The 24,666-nt window shown below is 36.1% G+C and overlaps 1 protein-coding gene across 2 annotated transcripts; it reads right to left on the bottom strand.

Moving 5' to 3' along the window:
* Positions 1–6,284: 6,284 nt before the first annotated feature.
* On the bottom strand, positions 6,285–11,361 carry LOC136223177 (protein S-acyltransferase 11). 2 transcript variants are annotated; one of them, XM_066011049.1, is made up of 4 exons: positions 11,146–11,361; positions 10,344–10,587; positions 8,650–8,948; positions 6,285–7,279 (listed from the first exon to the last, which is right to left on the bottom strand). In XM_066011049.1, the coding sequence occupies exons 1-4, from the start codon at positions 11,146–11,148 to the stop codon at positions 6,800–6,802; spliced, it is 1,026 nt and encodes a 341-aa protein (XP_065867121.1). In that variant the 5' UTR covers positions 11,149–11,361; the 3' UTR covers positions 6,285–6,799. The 2 variants fall into 2 exon arrangements, with proteins under 2 accessions (XP_065867121.1, XP_065867120.1); XM_066011048.1 differs by having other exon boundaries at positions 11,113–11,360.
* Between the last annotated feature and the right edge of the window lie 13,305 nt (positions 11,362–24,666).

The following is a 24,666-nucleotide window of genomic DNA, read 5'->3' on the forward strand; positions in this document are numbered from 1 at the left end:
AATTTCTTGACTTCGCACGAAGTGTGATTCCTTTGTAATTACAAAGTCAAGTGGGTTAGCATCAATTGGCTTCAACCCGGAGGTTTTCTTCCTCTTTAGAGGCTGATCTGGTGTTTCCTCACTTTCTTCCTCAGGCTCATCTCTCTTCTTATTGCCTTCGGCTGACTTAGGTTCCCCTTGAGCTGACTCAGCATGAGCAGCTTTCTTCGAACCAACCACTAACCTGATCTTCTTTGGAGCTATGTTAATGTCTTTGGTTTTAGGGGTTGAGGATTGGTCAGCTTTCCTCTTTCTTTCCTTTCTGGTTCGCACAGTCGGTGCTTCTTCAACCATAACTTTCTTTCCTTTCTTGGTTACCTCAGCATCTGCTTCTTCAACCATATTATCCTCAGCAGCATCTTCTTCAGTCACAACTCCTTTCCCTTTCAGTTTACTTACTCAACATTGAACAAACACATTAGTACAATTAAATCAAAGCACTTAAATTTAATTGTCTTAATCATGGGATTAACTTAAATAATTTTGTCAAATCAAAATCATGTGGAAAGGTGTTTCAACAAACTCCCCCATTTTGATGTTGGCAAAAGTATTTAATCAAGGAACTCAGTGTTGAGTATCCCTCATGATTGATGACCTTTTTATTCTTCTGAGATTACTCCCCCATAAGGGTTGCATCTGTTGACTTAGTTCAATTCTAAAACTTCTAAGATTTAATTGAAAAGAGCCTAAGGTCAGCTTCCGAAGAAGGTCAATACTTGGAACATATGGTCATTACTCAGTTTTGATATTTATCTATTTTATGTATCAGAGATATTACGTTAAGTTCAAGTATCAGAGTTGGATTTATCTATCAAAGTTGGGGTGTACTGAGTATGATTTACTTGTTTAATCTTTATGCTCACAAGTTTTATAAGTTACAAGCAAAGACTATAGACTATTGCTAGGTCTATTTCTTGATATTGGCTTGAACTTGATTTGACTTGGGTTTGGTTTGGGTTGTCTGTTGTTGCTGAGTATGGATGCTCGGGATAGCAGAAGTTGAGCCAGGAGGCTTCTGCTGAGTTCCGGCAGCTAGCTGTTTAGCTTTACCTTTCTCTCCTGGTTTCTGCTGAGTTCCGGCAGCTTGGCTAGCGTGGCCTTTCTCCCCCGTTTTGCCAGCATCATTTGATTGAAGGGGAGGTGCAAGGAACTTCTCTTGTTGAACAGCACGAGTCAGTATGGATGAATAGTGTTGCATGTGACCCGTACTTTCGCGAAGACCCTTAAAAACTTGCGCGCCATTGACCATACTTGAAGCTGGGATCTTAATATTTGCGCTGAGCATGCTGAGTAGATACTCAAGAGACTTCCTAATCCAAGTAATGGAGTCCGTCATTCGGGCATAAGATTGATAATACATCTTGAGCAATGCAGAATCATACGAATGACACTGAATGTTAATGTGTCGGACATGTGCAAGGGTTGACCGGGTGCAGTGTAAGATGTCATTGGTTTTGACCTGGTCAGTGTCCATCTCCTCTTTGCTCAAGTTGAGTAAGCGAATGGCTTCACCAATCTGTTCAATGGAGCACTGAGAAGAGGAGGAGATAAGTTCACGAGCCCCGGTCAGCTCGGATGATAGCTGGGAGAAAAGTTGATTGACCTCAGCAGGGGTTGCAGATGTTGAGTTCGTAGCTGGATAAGGCATTAAGTTTTCCTTTGATGGAGTTCATGTGATTCACCATCATCAACTGGAGTTCAGCCAGCTTCATTATGAATTCTTGCTTGGGCTGCTGAGAGACTAAGGAAGTCATGACACTCATCAGTTCCTTGAGACCCTTAAGTTTGGTCAGAAGTTGAGTGACAAAGGAGAATTGTGTTGGCTCAGCAGGAATAGACCCAGCAGCATCGGCGTGAGACTGATGAATATCTTGAAGTAGAGCGTGAGCTGAGTGGATGATTTTCCTTCCAGACTCAGAAGCATTCAGATAAGTGTAGGATTCATCAGTATTATGCTCAGGGGCCGTATTGTTGTCAGCACCGGATGGAGGAGGTGTTTGGTGCTGCCCAGAAGTGGAGGTGCCAGCTTGGTCAGCAGATGTTATTTTGACAACGGAGGAGGCACAGAGATGTTGAGCGTGGAGTCAATCGCATAAAACATTTTGAGTGACAAAGTGAATGTGTAAGGGGCTAACAGTTACCTGATTCCATAGTCGATCATTCCGGAAGTGCCAGATGCTCCAAAGCAAGGTTAGGAACTGATCGGTGATGGCAGACAAAGATGAAGACATTACTGTTGTGAGAAAATGTGAGAAGTTATCAGCATGTGCTGCCACATCACGGACCAAATCGTGCAAACAGGAGATTCGCCAGACTTCCTTTGCCACCGTGCACTCAGTGAACAAATGCCACATATCTTCACACGGTCCGCCGCACAGAACACAACCACTATCAACTAAAATGCAGTAGAGCTTCAATCCAAAGTATCGGACCTTCGGTGGTACTATAGCGCCCCAAAGACGTTTCCATTCTCCGACTGAATGATTCTGTTCAGAACCTTCAGTGACTGTGCAAGGCGATAACCGCTCTTGACCGTGTATAACCCTTTTGAATCAGCATGCCAGATAACAACATCCAGGCAATCAGTCCGCCTTGATGAAAGTTTCTCCATTTCCCTCATATCATAGCCAACAAACATATCCTCTAAAAGCTCCATGTCCCACTCCACTGTATTTGGGATGAACAAGTCACAAACTTTGAGATGATCTCCCGATAATCCTTGGTGTAATAACATGGTGATTTGAGTCATCCTGAAGCCATTTGTCATTCCAAACATTTATACTGCACCCATCTCCAAGTTTCCATCTTATGGATTCCTTAATAACAAAGTTGAGAACTCCATATGCTCCACCATATGTAACTAGGTGAGACCCAAGCAGGCACTCAAAAAATCCCCTTTAGGGTAATATTTAGCTTTGAAAACTCTACCAGCAAGAGTTGTGGGATCCGTGAAGAGTTGCCACCCTTATTTTCCCAACATTGCTAAGTTGAAGGCCGTGAAATTCCTGAAGTTAAGGTCGCCAAACAGTTTTGGAACACATATCCTATCCCACGCCATCCAATTGAACCCTCGATCTCTAGTTTTCTTATTTCTCCACAAAAAGGAGCTCAGCATTTTCTACAGCTCATCAGCTGTAGAAGCCGGGAGAAGAAAGACGCTCATGAAATAAACAGGGATGCCCTAGAAACCCGATAGCCATGGATGAGACCCCGAGATTCGGGCTTAGCTAGCAGTGTAAATAGCCCCTCCACACATATCAAGAAGAGATACGGAGATAATGGATCTCCCTGTCTTAGCCCCCGTTTTGGAGTGATTGGCCCAACCAACTGATTGTTAAGCTTGATCATATACTGAACCGAGGAGACACAGAGCATCACCAAACGGACCCATCTATCTGCAAACCCCAGTTTCAATATAATTTCCTTCAAATAGTTCCAATCTACCCTGTCGTAAGTTCTACTCATATCTACTTTTAAAGCAACATGGCCACTTTTCTTTGTAACATTTCGGTTTAAGCTATCGATAATCTCAAAAGAAATCTGAACATTGTCGTGAGTAGAACGGCCTTTGATGAATGCAGACTGAGTGTCCAAAATTATAGTAGGCAGCACACACTTAAGGAGATTAGAAATGGCCTTAGAGATGATTTTGAACAACACATTACACAAGGCAATAGGTCGAAAATCATTCATATCGATAGGATTCTCACATTTAGGAATTAAAGAGATAATAGTGTCATTTAAACCAGGAGGGAAGTTACCTTGATCAATCCATGAGGTTCCAGCAACAAAGATCTCATCCCCAATCAAGTCCCAGAACTGCTGATAAAATCCTGGGTTAAAACCATCTGGCCCTAGGGCATTGTCCGGGTGCATTTCAAAGAGTGCATTTCAAAATTCGACTTTAGTAAACGGCTCCAATAGCATATCGTTATCACTGGGAGAAACTCGTGGTGTGACCAACGAAACAACTTCATGCCAATCACTGTTACTGCTGGAGAAAACATCCGAGAAGTAAGCCTGCGCAATGTGAATCAGCCCCTCCTCATCTGAAATCCAAACACCATCGGCCTGTTGTAATTTACTGATATAGTTCTGTTTCCGCCTCTCGTTAGCAAAATAATGGAAGAAACATGTATTTAAATCGCCATTCTAAAGCCAATGAGCCTTAGAGCGTTGACATCAATGATCCTCCTCCTTGAATAACAATTGCACAAGCAATTTTCTGGCAGTTTCATATGCTACTACCTCCACCTCAGTGGTTTCGACCTGAAGCTGTTCAAGCCGACAACGGTTTTAAACACTTAGTTGTTGACATCTTGATATATTATTTGTATTTTTTTTAGTAACATATTAAATATTATAGATATATTGGTATTTAAAGATTCAATGCAATGATTAAATAATAATTAAATCTTTTGAAATTTTCGTTACATGGTAATAAAGTTGATCTTATTTAGAACGGCAAATCTAACCTGTGCCATAAGGCACAGGTTTATTCCTTTAAAAAAAAATTAATGCATATGCGCTTCCCAAACTTCATTAAAATCAGAGTTTTTTTTCTCATAACAATCACGCTATGTTCTATTTCTTTCAATTACACATTCTTCCTCCTCCATTTTATTGCATGGAACTGAAAATTTAGGATAAAATTACCTTTGAGATAATACAATTTTCTGCAAAATAACCAAATGAGTATAGTGTTTATTATTTTTATGTGAAAATATTAATTATGTTTTATTAATAGCAAAAAGCATAATTAAGCCCCTGAATTTTAGTTGTTTTAAGGGTTAAGCCTCTGATCATTTATTTTTCCACATTGAGCCCTTAATCATTGATCCTATTATGGATTGGACCCTTATTTAACTTTTTCGTCGAGTTTGGACTGCATACATCGCTAGGGCGACTCGGCTTGTTGACATGGACAAATAAAAATAAGAGTTCATTGACTAGGATAGATAAAAATTAAAAACTAAAACGAAATTAGAATTCGGCTTGTGATTTTCAACATTAGAATCGCCAAATCAATCTTTTCAACTCCTAAACTCGACGGAAAATTTAAGGGATAAGGTACCAAAATAGGCCTAAGGTTTTTGGGGAAGTATCAATTTAGGCTCAACGTTCAAAATAGCATCAATATAGGCTTAACGTTTACAACATAATATCAATTTAGGCTTAACGTTAAAAATATAGCATCAATTTAGGCCTCGCGTACAAAATAGCACCAATATAGACTTAACGTTTACAAAATAATACAAATTTAAGCTTAACGTTTTAGTTTCGAAATATTGTGGATATTCAATTACTTTTAGTTTGCATATATTACATGAACCATGAAATTTAGAAGTCATGGAATGGTTGATGAAAAACAAATATAAGGTTTTAATGGGCAAGAATACTAACTAATTGTATTATAATAAAAAGATAACATATAAAGTTAATAGGAAAAGAATATAATATGGTTAATTTAATTGTAACGTTTAACTTAAATTGGATATATTTTGTAAACGTTGAGCTTAAATTCATATTATTTTGTAAACGTGAAGCCTATATTGGTGCTATTTTGTACGTGATGCCTAAATTGATGCTATATTGTAAACATTAAGCCTAAATTGATATTATGTTGTAAACGTTAAGCCTATATTGGTGTTATTTTAAACGTTGAGCCTAAATTGGTACTTCCCTAAAAACCTTAAGCCTATTTTGGTACCTTAACCCAAAATTTAAATAAGGATCAAATCCATAACAAAATCAATGATCAATGACTCAATGTGGAAAAATAATTGATTATGGGTTTGATCCTGTTTTAAGGTAAAATTTGGGTACTTAATTATGTTTTTTGCCTTTATTAATAGTATATGATTACCTAGAAAAACTAAATATTAAGAGATATTAATTATACCTTAACCTATGCCATGAGGCATAGGTTAAGCCGGACTGATTAATAACCCATAATATTAATGGGGAAAACAAAAAAAAACATTTAATTTAACATATCTCTGTAGTCTGTATCATCTACAACAACCTCAATTCAATCAATTTGTTTGGATATATTTCCATTTTACTGTGTCCCTAACTTCTTATTAACACTTCTATACTTTCCTTTGTAAGGATCAAACTTCTATTTAAATTATCACTTGTGTTGGCATAAATACAAGTTTAACAACTTTATTTATTAGTATATTATTACAAAAGAGCACTTTTACTTGGCAATGAATTTTATCCAATTTGCTTACAAGATAAACTCTCATAAACCACATATCATAAATATGTCACAGTATTCTCAAATTACTTCACAATCCAACTGTGCAAATAATCCTAAATGAATGTGGAAAATACAATATAATAATTCAGTATGGTAATTGAGATTCTATATCAATTCAACCTATCTCAACTCTTATCACAATAAACAGCTCCTATATTCTGGACAAATCTCATACACTAGAAATTGAACAATGGTATAGAAATTCCAATGCAAATAGAATGAAAGATTTACCGGTGTAAATTCTCCAGGCGTCTCGAGGAATCCTTCACAATCTTGTCCCTCAAAGTTTCATGTTTCTCCACAAATATCTGGAAACTGATCAAATCAAACTCACAACATATGTACAATTGACTTTCACTATGCTCCGTCTACTAACGCATTAATCCAGTCAGAGAACTTACCAGAATCTCATTTCGACAATATTGTCAGAAAAGCCTGAGTAACTGATTAATCGTATGTGCTAAAAACAATGATGAAAATCTTTAATCATTCATTTCACTTATTGTGTCTCTTAGGAGAATTCCAAACAGGCAAGTATCTCGAAATAGAATACGGGCAACCAAAGAAACGGAAAATATTTTTGCAATCTTTTTCACCAATCTCATCACTTCCTTGAGAACTCAAGTGGCTTATGTAAGTTTTACCTTGGTATATGTAAGAAAGTTGTTGCCACAGAAGCACAGTTAATCCTATCTCCACAGAAATACTAGAAAAAAATAGATAAACAAGCACAAGCCCTCTTGTGGAAAGAAGCAAGGCAGAGCTCAGAAATGTAAAGATCACTTCCTTCAATATTCTCCAAACCACGTGACTGTCCATTCCTCTTAAATTTCCCAGAGACCTCGATTCTGATGGCGGCCATAAATGTATTACTGTATATGCACTCACGATTGAAACATATATAGTGCTGATGATTGCAGAGATAAGAAAGGCAATGAAGTGCCTGTGGTTTGCTGCGCCTACACAATTTCCAATCTGCACAAAGATTTTAAAAGCAGTCTTAGGCTCCATTTGTTTCAACCGAAATATTTTTCTTATTTTCTATTGTCTGTGACTTAAAAAAAATCAAGTCAAAAAGGATAATAAGTTCCTAGTTCCTGTCTTACAAAGGGGAAGTTATTTTCCGAGAGATAGAAGACACAAACAACTACCATAATTCACTTAACTATACTTCTCTTTCAGAATTATACTCGTATCCAAACAAGGAAAAATATTTTCTTTGGAAAATATTTATTCAGGGAAAATTAATTTTCTTAAAACAAACAGAACCTTAGTGTTAGTACGGCAGTACAAACTCTGTTTACAGAATAGAATTTAGAATCTAGCACAGTGACTGTGAGTTACACAAGAATAAAACTTCTGATACTAGTTTAGAATAGCAGTCTTATGGAAAATTTAGAGGAAATTCATAGAAAAGGCAAAGACAGTATTTTTGGATGTAACTTGGCCAAATTTTGACTTTCAGCCCTTGAACTTTAGCTTGGTGAAATTTTGGCCCCTGCCACACACCCTTAACTCCGCATTCAGAATGAAGGAAATCAAAGTTTTATCCATTAAATATTATACTTTTGTGAACACCATGATTTAGTCCATAAGGTGTAATCAAAGTTCAGGGCTAAAGTCAAAATTTGGCCAAGTACAGGGGCCAAGAATATCATTTCCCAATAGAAAAGGTATGAAGGTTAAACAGGAATTTTAGAAGTTACCAAGAAGTAAATTCTTATTATTTGATTAGTTGAAAAAATATACTATATGAGAGGACTACAGGCATTAATACACTACAACAATCTTATCCAAGCTTCCAAAAAAGATCATTGGAGTCAATGCCAAAACTAAGGTACAACATCCAGAATATTGAGCACATAAAGTTGCTTTAACTTTCTCAAAAGCAAATCCTCTTTTTTCTGATATGAGTTATAGAAAACCTCCTTATTGGGTTCATATGATACAAAACAAAACAAAAAAAATCATATTATGGACAACTGTTATAAATGATCTTTATTCAATTTTGTTTAGCTGGACAACAAGATTTCTTAGGAATACATATATAGAAGTTCTACAAAAGCACAAGATGCATCAAGCCAATATCGAAACTGATTCTAGCTTCCATCAAAGTTATTTTCAGACATACCTTGGCAAAATTAAGTACAGTTTTTAAATCCAGAGAAAAATAAATCAAAAGATTAACTAGAAGCTTCTTTCTTCTATTAAATGCGCTTCAGTAGATAATATGTCAAATTGCAAATATGACACATTTGCATGTTTCAAGCAAACAGCGAAGTGATTTTATAAGCATGTATGGTGCATTAAATTATCCCTAAATGTTAACAATAATAAAAGCTTACGAAAGGGCAGTGATGATCCATATCCAATATACACATTCCACATGAACGGCAGTGATGGGATCTGGGTGACTTTGGCTTGCAACAATAATGACAGAAGGTGTAGTTTTCAAGGTAACCTTTTCCCACATTTGGATAGCTACCCCATTGTACAATTGGTGGTGTTCCAGCACATCTAAAAGCCGCAAGTCCGAACATTGTGACAGTAGTTATGGACAAGATAGCCGTTATGAGCGACTGGCTAACTGCATTAACAAAGCTGATGGAAAAGACAACAGGGTACACTGCCCATACACCACCACCTGTACTTTCAAAAAACTCACAATGAGACAAGTAAAGATTCCAGAAATTTTAAATGAAAGCTGGAATGACATCACAAAATATGTTGACCAAATATCAACTACCATGGAACATATCAGTACTTCCAAAACCTAAATAACTATTCATTAATCACATCACTTCAGATATTTAGCAATCACAATAAAGGACTTAGGCCGTGGTGGTCGACGAGAACATATAATCGGGACCGCTATTGCTATCAATACCATATTAAACCAAAAACAAATGAACTCAAGGGCCAAATGTGATGCTGTAAGTTTTTACCTCATATTTCTAAAACCCCTTCTATTACCTTTTAGAATTTGGAGATTGATCAGGAGAAGTTTAAAAGGATTCCAGATCATGAAGGCTAGAGAAAATGAGAAAGCTCAGTGTGGAAGTGACCTCTGGTTGTTTCTGTCCATAGGAAGTTACTTCTAGAAAACCTAGTGCATGAATAAATACAACACATCCATAACAGCCACAAATGGCTCCACACTAGAACTTACAGACTACATCCAGCTGATACGGACAGGAGACAGGAACACAGATAAAACTGCATAGGCCAACTGATACCAGCATCATATAAATGAAACATCTCTTAGCATAGCAGAAGATGGAGTCAATGAAACATCTCTTAGCATAGCAGAAGATGGAGTCAATGGAACACAGATAAAACTTCTCCTGATCCAAAACCATGGTTCAATGAAACATCTCTTAGCATAGCAGAAGATGGAGTCAAGATTCAGCATCATATAAATTATCTGAAGTCAACTGATAAAAGCAAGGATGGTTTTAGCAGTAATGAACTTTATAATGAATTGAATTTATATGAAGAATGCTAATTTGGAAAATCTAACTTGACAATATCATTCCCAGTCCTTATAGTTAGTTTAAGATACTGCAAGGACACTATGGCCCAAAAGTGAATTACTTCAAAAGTACATAATTCTCCTCATCATCTAACTCTTCATAGTAAAACATAACAAATTACATAATTGAAAAATATTAGAGAAATATAACTTCATATTTATTTTATTTTTTTCAAAAGACGACCATACAAGAATCATAATAACAATAAAATATACAGGTATAGCAATAAAAATCAATAATTATATATCCCGGCTCAGGAAGCTATATATATTTTGCATTTTTAGTGTATGTGACTGTCTCCATCTGCAGGAAGTCAGATAAGCTTCCTTCTATTAATTACAGTTGGCAGCTTAGCTCACTCTTGGCACTACACAATGCACTTGTTTCACTTATTGATCACACCCACATTGAGTTCAGAGAGCTAATTGATAGATCATAAAGTAAGAAATCAAATAACAACATACATAGTGATAGATTATAAAGTAAGAAATCAAATAACAACATACATATTACAAAAAGCATGAAGCCGAAGAGTACACATACGAAGCTACGATCACGCACACGTCTCCACCATAAGCCCTTGTTCTCAGGCTTCTGTTCGTTTTCATTTGTTATCGCTCCACACCAGCCACACTTGAAAACAGGTGAGTATGATGGAAGAAGAAGGCGTAATCCACAGCCCCAGCATGCCTTCTCATTATCTTCAACAACGGTTGTCACAAAATGCTCCTGCAAGTGGTTATGAACTTCCTGAAATGAAAAATAGTATCAATTTCCTTTTTTGACAACATATGACCACTTTTTCTCTAAATCGAACTCAAAAGCCCAAGAATCTTCAATCATTGTGAAACAAATGAGCAAATTCCTAAAAGGAACGACAACTAATCTCAACCACATGGAATAGTTAACGATCAAATTACAAGCCTTCTTGAGTTACATCAATGATAATCCAAAACTTCTTTTAAGCAGTTAAAAATTTGCTCAGGGCCATGTAGAAACAGGGAGAAAAATGGATATTTCATCAATTTCTCATGATTTAGAAATTCTTTCATAATTTTTATTCAACAAATAATCTGCAACAAAGTTCAGATGAATTTGCTTGCTTCATCTCGCTGCGAAATTGATTAAAAGAAAACACATACAAACTCCAAAGATTCTTCTAAACCGCAAAGATTGAAAAGAACATCCAATACAAAAATCGTTAAGAAATGAAGAAAAGAAAAGAGCAGGTTGAAGAGATGATCTATTGCAAGTAGAAGAAGAGAAGCAGAAGACCTTAGTGAAGTCAGCCATGTCTAGATTTGTTACCATAAACTCTGAGCTGGAATTACGAAGGACAAGCAAAGCAAGTCACAGGATTGTCTTCTTGTTTTCCTTTTGGCGAGCGGTAGAGTTCAATCGGCCGGCAAAGCATGTACTTGGAATTATTAAGGCCCAGAGAGAGTAAATCCAGTTCAAATATTTGGATTAGGCTTTAATGTCCGAATGTTTTTCAAGCAAATTAACACTTTTTCCTCTTTTCTTTTTTAAATGCCGCCTTCAACTTTTGTATATGCTTTTATTTTTTTTTTTTTTTTTTTTTTTTTTGTTAGGTCATCAAATGCGTGTTTTGTTATTTTAATATCAAAATTTCAGTTTTTTTTTTCACTGTCAACAAAAAAAAAAATCAGTTTTTAAAAAAAAAAATATTAAAATTTCAGTTTTTAATTGACTTTCGGGTTTTTTTAGATTTTGGTCGATTATAGTTTTTTAACTCTTTTTAAGATTAGGTGTTTCAAAAATTATGTTTGTTTGGATGAAGTATTTTAAAGTTATTGAATGTGTAATTAGATAATTTTATTTGTTTTGAGGTGTAATTAAGGAGAATAGTAAGTAGAGGTAGATGAGGGTAAACTTTTTTTTTTTTAGGTTTCTTTACATCCTAAATATGAGAGAAAGCATATGGTAAAGATATATTTTTTCAAAAATTAAGCTTTGTTTAACAATGCTCAAGGAGAACAACAGAGCTACAAAAAAATGGAATCTCTAACTCAAAGCACTATAGTTCCATGTAGAAATGCTTAAATCACTTGCAAATGTGTTTTTTTTTTTTTTTTTATAGAGAAATAGAAGTTATAAGAATAAGGATATAACAATAATTTTATATAGGTTTAAAGTATTTTTTAGTCCCTGGTCTATCTAAAATTTGTGCATTTGGCCCATGATCTATTATTTGGTCATATTTGGTCCCTAATCTATCAAATTAGATAAAATCCAACCCATATTGAATGGACAATTAACTCTGTTGCAAAATTAACGGCAGTAACCAATACAAAAATAACACATGACACATAAATAAAATTAATTTTCACTCTATCGGAACACTAGAAAAAGTTTTTAGGATTTTTTACTGTGTAAAATAGTTAATGTTGTCATCTCCAGTTGAAAATTAAGTTTATTTATGTGTCATGTGTCGTTTTTGTATTGGTGACTGTTATTAATTTTCCAACAAAGTTAATTTTCCATTCAATATGGGTTGAATTTTATCTAATTTGATAGGTCAGGGGCCAAATATGACCAAATAATAGGTAATGGCCCAAATGCATAAATTTTGGATAGGTCAGGGACTAAAAAGTCTTTAAGCCTTTTATATATAATCTTACCTTAATTTACCATCAAGCCAAATATAATTATATTATTAATCATCACTTACATTACCTTCTATCCAAACACACTAAATTATTTTATACACCTCACTTACTTCATCTTACATTGTTTTACTTTAATTACACTTCATCCAAAAAGGTTCGAGTTCAGTTTCGTGCGGTCAAGTATTTGGGAAGCTAGAGAATTGTTAAAGAGTGGTTGTAGATGTCGGGTTGGTAATGGTTTCGATATAAAGATTTGGCATGATGCTTGGGTGGTCGGAAATCAAAATGGTAAAATTACTTATATCCTTCCTTCTCATATTGTTGAATCTACTGTTTCGTCGCTTTTTGAGGTTGGGCGTAGAAGATGGGATGTGGGGATTATTCGCGACTTATTCAATTAAGAGAATTGTCGTAACATTCTTGGTACTCATATAACATATACATTTATGGGTAATAATTTTTACTGGTGTTTTGAGCATCATGGTTTTTATTCCGTTAAAGGTGCATATAAATGTCTCCGTTCTGTTATGCCTGATGCTATGAGTGGTTGCTAGAATCGTCTTTGGAATTTGAAGATTCCTCCTAAAGTCAAAAATCTTCTTTGAATAGCTACTAAAGGTATTCTGCCTACTGTTCTCACTTTGATATAAAAGCGTGTGAATATTTGTCCTTTCTGCTCTTTGTGTCATTAGGACCCTGAGTCTATTATACATTCTTTATGTTATTGTCAACATGTTATGACGATCTGGGACGTTACTGGGGTTAGTCGTGTTAAAAAGGTTCGGTTTACTGAGTTTTTAGATTGGATGAGTTTTGTGTTAACGATTTTCCAATTGATCAATGTGTGTTTTGGGGTATGACGGTTTGGGTATTTGGTATGGTTAGAATAAGTCTGTTTGGAATAGGGTTTGATTTTCTGCAGGTGTTGTGTTTCGTTTGGTCTGTTTAGAACTAATTGAGTGGAGGGATGCACATAAAAGCAGTAGCGCTTTTTGGTCTTGCAAGGGATAGAAATAGTGTTACCAACCGTTGGTTGAAGCCTCCGAATTTCAATTTTAGACTGAATGTCGATGCGTTTATTGTTCAAGGTTCTGCGTTGTTGGGTCTGTGAGCGGTTATTCGTGATTGTAATGGTGTTTTTTATAAAGCTTTTACAAAATTAATACAAGGTAATTTCTCTTTTAAAGATTGTGAGGCTTTGGAGATTGGGGAAGCGCTCAGATCATATAGCTGAAATATCTTGGTTTAGATAGTTGTATGGTGGAGTCGGGCGCTTTTACTCGTGCGGATCATCTGTAGCAGTTTTCTTTCGTTTCTCATTATGGACTTCTTTTGGATGATTGTAAAGGTTTTCTTAGCTCTTTTAATGACGTTGTTGTCTCTTATGTTAGTCGCTTTGTGAATAAGGTTGCTCACCAGATGGCTATCGTAACTTATTTTATGTCAAGGTTCACAGTTTTTTTTTATAAAGGTTGGGACTCGAAGGAGGCAGGACATCCCAACTAGGTTGGCACCCCCAGCACAACCAACATCCCGAATATTATTAAAAAAATAAAAAGATTACAGAAGGGGAAGAGGAAAAAATAAGAAAGAAAAAAACGAAAATTACAGAAAACGAATATGGGCTACATTGCAAATGTCGTCAAACACAAAGGCCTGACAGAAGTGAGGAGCCGAGTGCCACCAGCAAATAGAAGAAGCCGATTGTCCGTGGCTTGCTAGTCTGTCTACCGTTTGGTTTCCTTCCCTGAAAATATGTGTGGCTCTCCAATTCATAGACTCGAGGATGTTTAAGCATGCTTGCCATTTCCTTTTGATTCTCCAAGGGACTTCTCTGTTATTGCTGTTTAACAGATTTACCGCGTAGAGGGAGTCTGATTCAATCCAAAGATTTCGCCAATTTCTTTCCCATGCAGCTTTAATTGCATAGGCGATCGCTTCTAGTTCTGCTATGTGAGCCGAGCTGTTTTGTATAGGAAAAGCGAAGCAACCAGTTACAAAACCCCTGTTGTTGCGAAACACTCCTCCTGCCCCTGCATTGCCGGAACTACTAGAGGCTCCATCTGTATTAACTTTTACCCAATTAGCTGGCGGAGCAATCCAGCGAACCACCGTGTAATTAGGATCAGGGGGTTGTCTGATACTAGCAGTGGATAAAGCGCAGCACTCATAGATAAGTAACAGCAGTTTGTATTTAAGATTTTGGATTGAAGGAAGCTCTCCGTCAAAGATTGCCCGATTACGAGTTCGCCAAATGAACCAAATACAAGTTGTGGCAGCGAATTTCCATTTCCTATTTCTGCTGCCTTTGAATCTTACATTATAGATCATAGATAGAAAGTCATCAAAATCATACCTGTAGCTGTAGGATAGATTGAAAACTCTGAAAATAAGATCCCAAAGCTGCATCGCTGTATCGCAACTCATGAATAGATGCGCTGCATCCTCGTTGTTGCCTTTACATAGCTCACATCGTTGAGCCATTGAGATCCCGAGGGATTGCAGAAGTGATTGAAGGGCGAGCTTTCCATGAATAAGTTTCCAGCAGGTGGCAGCCCGGCACGGTGGAACAATAGTGTTCCAAATGAATTTACTCCATCCAACTGTATCCCCCTGAGCAAAATGTAAGTAAGCCGATCGTGCAGTGAGGCGACCAGAGTCTGACGGCCTCCAGATGCAGACGTCATTTCCATCCACTTGATCAACTTGTCTAATGCTTGCTTGAATATGGATAGGTATGTCCTGCAAATTTATCCAATCCCCGTTTGATCTGAAGGCATTAATTGGCTCATACGTCTTAGCCTGTACCTTTTTAGGAATTTCAAGTTGATCTGCTACAGTTGGCACGATCCACCTGTCCGTCCAGAAGTTCAGATTTGATCCCTCTCCAAACCACCAAACTGTGTCTTCCTTAATTGAATCAAAGTTTGCCCGTATCGAGGACCAAATTGAGGAAGTTGAGATGTATTTTTTGGGTATTCCGGAATCCTCAAGAAATCGGGTTCGCAGTAAATTGATGATGAATCCACTTCCCTGGATAAGTTCCCAACTGAGCTTAGCCAGGAGCGCAGAATTAAAAATTCTGAAGTCTTTGATTCCTAATCCCCCATTTTCAATTTGCTGACAGCAAATTTTCCAAGGAACAACAATGAGTTTTCTTTTATCCATATCTCCAGTCCAAAGGAAATTTCGGATTGCCTTGTTTACCTTTGATATTAGAGAAACAGGCCAGCGATACATAAGGAAAGAGTGTACCAGAGCACCAGTTAGCGATGATTTGATCAGGGTTAGCCTGCCAGCAAAAGAAAGAGTCTGTCCCTTCCAAAGACTGAATTTGCTGAGGAATTTATCTATCAAAGGGTTCAGAAATCGGGCCTTAGGAGCTCCTTGGAACAAAGGAATTCCCAGATAGTTAATCGGAAGGTTTACTTGCATGATGCCCAGAATACCTGAAAGACTGTTTCTGCGTGCAGTGGTGACGAACTTGCCAAAAAGAGCCTGTGATTTGTTCCAATTGACAGCCTGACCAGAAAGATCTTCATACCTTCTAAAAATATCTCTTATGCATTTCATATTTTTTGAGGTAGCTCTGGCAAAGACCATCATATCATCAGCATAAAAAAGATGAGAGGGGAAAGCAGCTGCATTGGTGTAACTTATAGGATCAATCTTGCCCTCCTCAATCATTTTTGATATCCACCTGCTAAGAAAATCTTCCGCAATCCCAAATAGAATAGAGGAGAGTGGATCCCCTTGTCTGACCCCGCAAGAGCATCCAAAATACCCTTTGATCCCTCCTCCAATGGCAATTGAAATTCTGGCAGACTTTAGAATTTCCGAAATCCAGTTTCTGAAATTTGAGGAGAACCCAAAAGAATCCATCACAGCCAACAGAAACTTCCAATCCAGTGTGTCAAAAGCCTTTCTGATATCAATCTTGAGGGCCATGTTTCCCCCAAAGCACTTCTTTTTAAGGAGATTTATCCCCTCAGAAGCTGCAGCGATGCAATGGTGGATGCTTCTCCCTGCTATAAAACCAAACTGGTTGTCAGATATGATCCTGGAGGCTATTGGGGCTAACCTGTCAGCTATAATTTTAGAAATTATTTTGTAACTGAAATTTCCCATTGCTACAGGACGGAATTGCTGAATTTCTTGAGCTCCCTCCACTTTGGGAATAAGAGCAATGATACTAGAGTTAAGCCCGGGCAGTATGTAGCCGGAATCAAAGAAGCTGAAAACCATCTGACAAACATCATAGCTAATAATATCCCAGTAATGCTGATAGAACAATCCTCCAAATCCATCAGGGCCAGGAGAACTATCTTTGCTCATACTAAACACGGCTTTGCGAATTTCATCGGCTGAAGGTCTCCCTGTAAGAATTTCATTATCCAGAGGGGTGACACTATGGGGGATAACCGAGCTAATGACTTCTAGATTCACTTGTCTTGTCCTGCCAGTGAAAAGAGATTCATAGTAACTGATTGCATGCTGAGCAACAACGGATACATCATTAACCAGAACATTGTCAATCAGAAGGCTGTCAAGAGAGGACTGCACCTTTTTGATTTTAGCAGCACGGTGGAAGAAGGATGAATTTCTGTCCCCAGCAGCAAGCCATTTCTCCCTGCTTTTGTCCCTGAGGAAGAGCTCTTGCCTGTGAAGCTGCAGGTCAAGGTTCCTCTGCGCTGCCAGTTCTTGCTCAAAATTAGCTTGTGTGAGAGCATCTCGAGAGATAATTCCTTGGATTTCCTCAAGTTTTAACAATGCATCGGAAATATTTCTGTCAACATAACCGAAAACTTCTTTATTCCACACTCTAATCTTCTGTCTGAGAGATTTTAGCTTATGACTGAGTAATTGAGCCGGCGGGAGAGAGAGATTGCAGGAGACCCAGTGGTCTGCTATAAGCTTTCTCAGAGAATCATGCGTGGTCCACATTGAAAGAAAGCGAAATCTGCTTCTCTTAATAATTCCATTGGCACAGGAAAGTAAGATGGGACAGTGATCAGATTTGTTTCTGGGGAGAATGGAGCAATTAACTTTGTCCCAGCTGTCAATACAATTCTCAGAGATTAGGGCCCTGTCCAGCTTGCATTCAACGTGGTTAGTGCCCCTTCTTCCGTTCGACCAAGTGTAATAGAGCCCAGTGCTTTCGACCTCTGTCAACTCTCCGTTCCTGATAAAATCTCTAAAGTCCCGGCAACTACTCTCAAGAGGACATCTTCCTGTTTTCTCATGGGCTCCCGTCATTGCATTGAAGTCCCCCATAACCAATTTCTTGTCACAGACCTGATCATTGAGGATTGAGCTCCAGAGAAGCTTTCTTCTGCTGGCATTGTTATCACCATATACAAAAGAGATATGATAATCAGTAAGGTTTATACTGTACCTGATAGTGATTTGTTGTTCATGAATGATCACCGTGGAGCATCTGCTAGCTAAACCATTTCTGCAAAAAACCCAGATAGAGTTGTTTTGATTGTAATCAATTCTCTGCATTCCAATCAAATTCCAGAAGCTGCTGCGAATTCTGTCAAAGTTCACCATTGGCTCAGCCAGACAAAGAAGATCAAGATGATTCGATTTGCAAAGCAATTTAAGAGCACACTGAGTGCCTTCATTCAGAATTCCTCTACAGTTCCAATATAGAATGTTCATATGGAATTTGTAGGAGGATGGATTTGCCCTGTCATTCGAGATTTGCTTCTTGATTTCTTGCGGGCTGTTATCCATTCACTTCCCTCTGCAGCAAACTCCTTCACCATGCATAATTCTCTGTTATTCGATCTTATCATATGCTGTGTCCACTCCTCAGATTCTGCTAGGTAGTTTATCTCTTTAGGCAACGCCTCAGGGAAATGAAACTCAGCACCATCTGTATATCTCTTATCCTCATCACTGTTATCCCCCCAGGCATCTGAGTTTTTTCCTCCTGCTTTGTAACTATGCTGTGATTTCTCAGGATTATGCACTACCAATTGCAGAGAGTTTTCTTTGTGAGTTTCGCAGATATCCTCCTTTTCAGTACTTTTCGGTTCTGTTTCTGTTGTTTTTTTACCCTCTGTCTGAGTTCGACGCCAGACAGTGCTGATAGGCTTCTTGCTCGGAATGTTGTTCTTAGCTTGTGGAATATCATTTCTTCTACAGATATTAGATGAATGTCCTAGTGATGAGCAAGTGCCACAAATAGTCGGAAGGTTTTCATATTCTAAGAACACCCAAATCTTCTGACTATCAGTATCTATTCGAAGCCTATCCTGAATATCCGTTGATAGTTCAACATCTACCAGAACCCTAGCATAGTGTCCGAATTCGCCATTGACTGTGTTTTTATCAAATCGAATGGGAACCCCTACAGCTCTAGCAATGCTAGCAATAATTCTAGTGTCCCAGAATTCCCATGGTAAGTTGTAGAATCTTACCCAAACTTGCGCAGAGGTGGATTTGTGTGATTCTGGGTTGAAACCTGGACTCCATGGCGAAAATCTGATAATTCCTGGCCTCAATGCAATTGCTCCTTGTCCCCATACATCTTGAATAGCCCTTTCATCCGGCATGACAATTTGGTAAAAACCCTTTCCCAGCGATATTAGCTTCCAGTCCATGCTGCGTTTCCACACTTTGTTTAGCTTCTGCTTGAGCTCTGCGTGTTTCCATGGTTTGTCCCCCTTGCTAAGAGTGATTCGACCAATAACTGAGTGTTGTACTGCCTTGATTCTTTCTTCATAAATCTGTTGGGGGATTTTGATAGCTTTGAAACCCCCCTCCTCGGTGACCAACGGTAGAGAGAGATTGGGAGAGATTTGCGGTTTCGAGGGAATGGCCGTGGCTGGGGATGAGTTTTTTACCACTTCTGCAAATGAAGCAGCGTGAAATTTCTTTTCAGCGGTAGCTTTCGTGAAGGAAGAGTAAGCTTTTCTGTCGAAAAGATGCGCAATGGCAACTGATTCAGAGTCTCCAGCGATCGTCATCGAGGAAGAGGTCGGGGAGCTAGGTCATCGAAAATCAAGGTTCACAGTTTGGTCTTATGGACCTTCTGATTTTCTTCTTAATACTTTGATTAAAGTTTATTTTTATTTAAAAAAATAAAGATATAGGAAAATAAAAGTTGTCTTAGATAGTGTTTTTCTATTAAATTTAGTTTTTCTATTTGTTAATATTATTTTTTCATTAGGATAAGTGACAAAAAAAATCATTTAGCGAAAAATAGATGTTAGCCCAATGTTACAAATTATATAAATAAAGGATTAATATTGATAAGATTGTAAATTTCAAATATCATTTTTAAAGTAGTGATCCGAGGTTTAGACAATTCTTTCTGAATGGAATTTGGCTTACCTAATCGTTGGTAAGAAATGAACTTTTTACTTGACCATCTCTTTAGTTAAGATAAGAATATACAAGTCTTACGCTTGACGTTTGTTATCATTGTGTAATGTTATTACTCATTAATAATAGATTAAACTCATATGTATACACGTGGTATTACATCAATATCGTCTTGTTCATATTCTTATTAAAAGTTATACAGTTGTGGAGAAAAAATAAAATAACTCAAATATTTGTCGAGATTAAAAACTTTCATTCTCAAACATATTCTAAAATTATATAAAAAAATTACTTTTTAAATCAACTTATATGTAACTTGTGTAGAATAAGTGGATAGAACATCTACTACATATACTAAATCTGTAACTTAGTATGCTGATGTGTCTTCGTTTAAGACACTCTATGTTGATGTGTTAATTTATGTGATTTTTAAAAATTATTTTTCAGAAAAAAGTAACATAACATCCTTTTCGGTTACAGATTAATAGATTACGGTTTATGAAGAGTTTTTGCTCCATTCAATCTCCACGTCTTTCTCAACTGCTTCCCACAAATGGTTTAGTATCTAACCTCTTTCTTCTTCGTTTTCTAATTTAAGCCCCCATTTTCTTCTCTCTGTTTTTTCTCAATCATCTTCTAAATCGACGATGAGAACTGCATCGTCGTCATCCCCGTTTCCTGATATTTCTTTGCAGATCTATGGGGAGATTGAGTCGACCTATATCTTTTGCGACTATATCATTTGTTTCAGGTTAATTTCCATTACTTGGTTCTATAAGGTTTTTTTTTCGTACATTTGCTTATTTGTGTTGTTATGGTGTAATTAAGATCATGTTGATTTACCTAATTCTGTCTTTGTTAACTCTATCTATCTATTACTATACTTAAATCAGTTAAATGCTTACTGACTTTGCATTTTCTAAAATGTCTGGAGTTAAATTTGTTTTTCTGATAGTTTTTGCCTCACAGTTCTAACAGGATGTTGCAAATCAACTGCTGCACTTTCAGTTATTTTTTTCTTTCCACCCTATCAGTTCTCACACGATGCACATCTCTCACACAATGCACCCTATCAAGTGCCTTTCGAGGCAGTTATTTTTTCCTTTCTATACTATCAGCTTCACGTAAGTTCGTCGGCTAATCCATTTTTTGTTCGGCCATCAAAGACTTTTCAAAGAGGTAAATTCATCAACTTTTGCTTTATTTATAGGTTATTCGATTAGATAAATTGTCCTTCCTTGCAAATTTTTATCTACGAATTGTGTAGGTTTTAAAATCATTTGCTGCTTTATTGGATGCCTTATGCTCAAATTAAATTCATTACTAATTGGATTTGTGTATATGTAAGGAAGGACTCAACAAGAGATAGACAACAAGCTCCAATTAAGTTTGATCTGATGTTCATTACTAAATGGATTTCGGCTCCTTCTACGTTGAAAGCATACTGTCTCTCTTCCTCTGTTTGCCCTCCATCTCTTGATCTTTCATCATCTAATTCTCCATATTCGATTCCCCTATCATTGGTTTTACCAACATTTTCTCAGCCATCACATATATTTGGAAGAGGTAATATTGGTAGTTATATTCGTAGTTTTTGGATTGGGGTTATTTTATGCTTTGATTCTTGTTCTTGGGCATGTACAGGTCAGATTGAAAGAGAAAATTGGGGGTAGCAGGATAAACATGCACAAAAAGAGATAGTATGTGTTACAATGGGATGGTTTGAGCTGACAAGTACATTTGAAGCTGTTAATTCCAAAGAAACATTTAGTAGAAAATATAAATTCACATACACCTACACTGCTATCCACTATTAAACTGAAGAGCATCATTTATCTTTGTACACAAAGGGATGTAGGCTTTAGTATTTATAAACCATCAGGTTCTATAATTGATGTACTTTGATAACTTATCTTTTGATAAACCATCATGAACTTATTTAACTAACAATATAAATTTCGAATGCAGGTGCAATGAATAAAGTCTGTTAACCGGATTTTATGTTCAAAATTAATTTTTTGGTTATTAAGGATTTAATGAGATTCTTCAAAAAAAAAGAGGATTTAATGAGACTAAAACTAAATGATAATATATATCCAAATAAAAGATGAAGGGTTTAATGAACCAAAAAAATGAAAGATTAGCCGTAATGATGCTTTTTGCCTCAGTTAAATGCAGCATCACATCATCAACAACAAGCTCTAACACTTGGTTAATTGTTAAATGTGACTATATTTTATATAAAAATAATTTATTGCTGGCTCTTCTAGGTAATTAAAGGATAAAGAATATGGTTTCATTTTTCTAATTATCATTATTGAGTGTAAGACTAAGATTCTATTAGTACAAGGATAAAGATTAATAATAATACCATGAAATAAAACAATTACTGAAAAAACAGAGGTCTTAAAAAATGATAAGCATAAGGTATTTGAGGTATATAGTATCTATTTTTTACTATTAATTATTTTGATTTAGTGAATTATAATATCTCTGTTTTATTTCAATGATTTTTTGGATTGTATAATAGTAACTTAACTGATAAAATATAAGCTGAAATAATTAATAAACACAATTTTCGTTCCTGTCTTACTTTGTTACCATCAAGTAGCAATTTTATTTGGAGAAAATTGTTTGTTCATCATTCATAATAATTATTAGGTAAAAAAGTAAAAGAAAAATAGCTTTTACATTTTGATGCTCAATTTCAATTAAGAGTAAAATTGATTTTCAGCGTTCGTTTGTTTTTAATTTTTGAATTTTTTTTTTGTCTTTTAAGTCTAAACAGGAGATAAAAAGCGTTTAATAAAAAATTGAAAACAATTGTTTTTTATAGAAAAATTAATTAATATCTACTGTCTAACAACAAACAGAAGTAACAAACATGAGCTGGTGAAACAAATGGACCCTCAAATATTTTTAACTTTCATATATTAGTGAAAAATACAATTGAAAGAAAAAATATGTTGGTGGAAAATACAATTGAAAGAAAAATTGGCATTCAAATTATTATTTTACATAACGAGTAATATATAATCTTCCTTATATGAAGAGCTAGGGTATAAATTTTTAAGAATTAAATTTCTCTTAATTAACATAATATGTAGTAAAAATCATGAATGAAGAAAATGATTAGACAACCCCGTGCAATGCACGGGTATTAATGCTAGTTTAGTATATTTGACTAGCTAATTTGATTAGTTTTTGTGTAAATATATTTGATAGAAATTAACTGATGATATGATAGATGTTTGTGTAAAATGATAAGTAAAGACATTGTTTTTATGACTATTATTTTATTCTTTAATAATTTATATTTAAATGGTGACCTGCTAATTAATAAATATAACTTTGTAGAAATGAATAAATATTTATATTTACAATAGGATTACAAATAAATTTTTTTGTTTCGTGTTGAGTTCAACTAAGTTGGATATCCTGTGTCAAAAGTGGTCCCTTATATAAGCTCTAATGATCAAGTTAGTAGGGATATATGAGTATTGGAGGTAAAAAGTTGAGTAGAGAGAGAAAAAAATATCATTTCCTTTAGCTAAAGGAGCTCGGTTCGTGGCTAGACCTTGCCATGGGCCGATGAGCCCGGCCGGCCAGCCCGAGCCCATGCCCATTTAGTCGGGCCTGGACACATAAAATTAGTGTTAGGTCCGGCCCGACCCAAGCCCGATTAAGCCCGTCTAGTAAATGGACGGACCTGGCTATGTAAATACCCGGCGGGCCTGACCCGTGATATATATATGTATTTATAAATTTAATTATATAAATTAAATGAGTCCATAAAAACCCTACATATATAGATTTATAGATAATTAAATAAGTAATAAATTTATAGATAATTAAATATGTATAAATCTAGATCATATGAACATTTGATTAGTGAACATCATATTGAAAAAAAAAAAAGCTTTTGTGAAATATGTTAATGTGCTGTGTGGAAAAATAAAAGAGTTGAAGGATCATCAGTAAAAGGTGAAATAATGTTTAATTATTTATGTGTTGTAATAGCAGTAATGTATTATGGGTTTTGTAGAGACTGCAATAGCTTCAATTATTTGAATAAATGTTGGGTTTGGTGTTTTAAAGCTTAATGATTTTTATTTTTATTTTGAAAAAATCATTTGGTATTCGTTCAGAGTATCCACTAATTCAGATCTGAATCGATTATGTTTATTATTTTTTATTAAAAAAATGAGTATTTTATTTTAATATAGACGGGCTTGGGCGGACGGGCTTGAGATTCCTTTTTTAGGCCGGAACCCGACTATATTAGTGTGGACTTGGGCTGGGCTTGGGCTTATCAGATTTGATCACAGGCTCGACAGGCCCGATCCGAGCCCGGCCCAACCCGATCCATACCGAGATCTAATCGTGGCTAGTCCCTCCTTTTGGCACAAAGGCCCTCCTCTATCTTCCCTCTAGTGTTACAAGATGTATTCATTGATTCTCCGTAATAATATCATTCTTTTTCCTAGTAAAAAAAACTGTACAAATAAAATAGAGGAAAAATTATAAAATTGGATCAAATGGGAGACTCATTTATATTTTTCACCCATTTATTCAACATATTACATATCTAGACTATGTTTGTGTGACTTTTCCAAAATACCCTTAATATGTTTGTAATTTTACGTCGCGTCTGTCTTCCTCTCGTCTGACTTCACAGAATTCACCTTATGCGAAGTCTGCGAAGATAATGTTTGGTTTATTAGATGACTTCAATTCGCAAATTTCTCAATATGCGAAGTCCGAACGAGTTTTTGCAAAGTGGTATATAACAACAAAAAGGCACAACAATAAGGGATTCCAACATTAAAATCATAACATTATCAAAATTTACAAAAAGATTGCT

Source organism: Euphorbia lathyris, chromosome 3 (assembly GCF_963576675.1).
Source record: "Euphorbia lathyris chromosome 3, ddEupLath1.1, whole genome shotgun sequence".
NCBI lineage: Eukaryota > Viridiplantae > Streptophyta > Magnoliopsida > Malpighiales > Euphorbiaceae > Euphorbia > Euphorbia lathyris.

Bases quoted from the DNA above. Each gene is read 5' to 3' on its own strand.
- LOC136223177 (XM_066011048.1), bottom strand. From the start codon at position 11,148: ATGGTAACAAATCTAGACATGGCTGACTTCACTAAG. The intron at 8,949-10,343 runs GTATGTTGTTAT...TTGAAAGTACAG, and splicing joins CTTCATGCTTTTTGTAATAT to GTGGTGGTGTATGGGCAGTG. The intron at 7,280-8,649 runs GTAAGCTTTTAT...ATCTTTGTGCAG, and splicing joins TGGATCATCACTGCCCTTTC to ATTGGAAATTGTGTAGGCGC.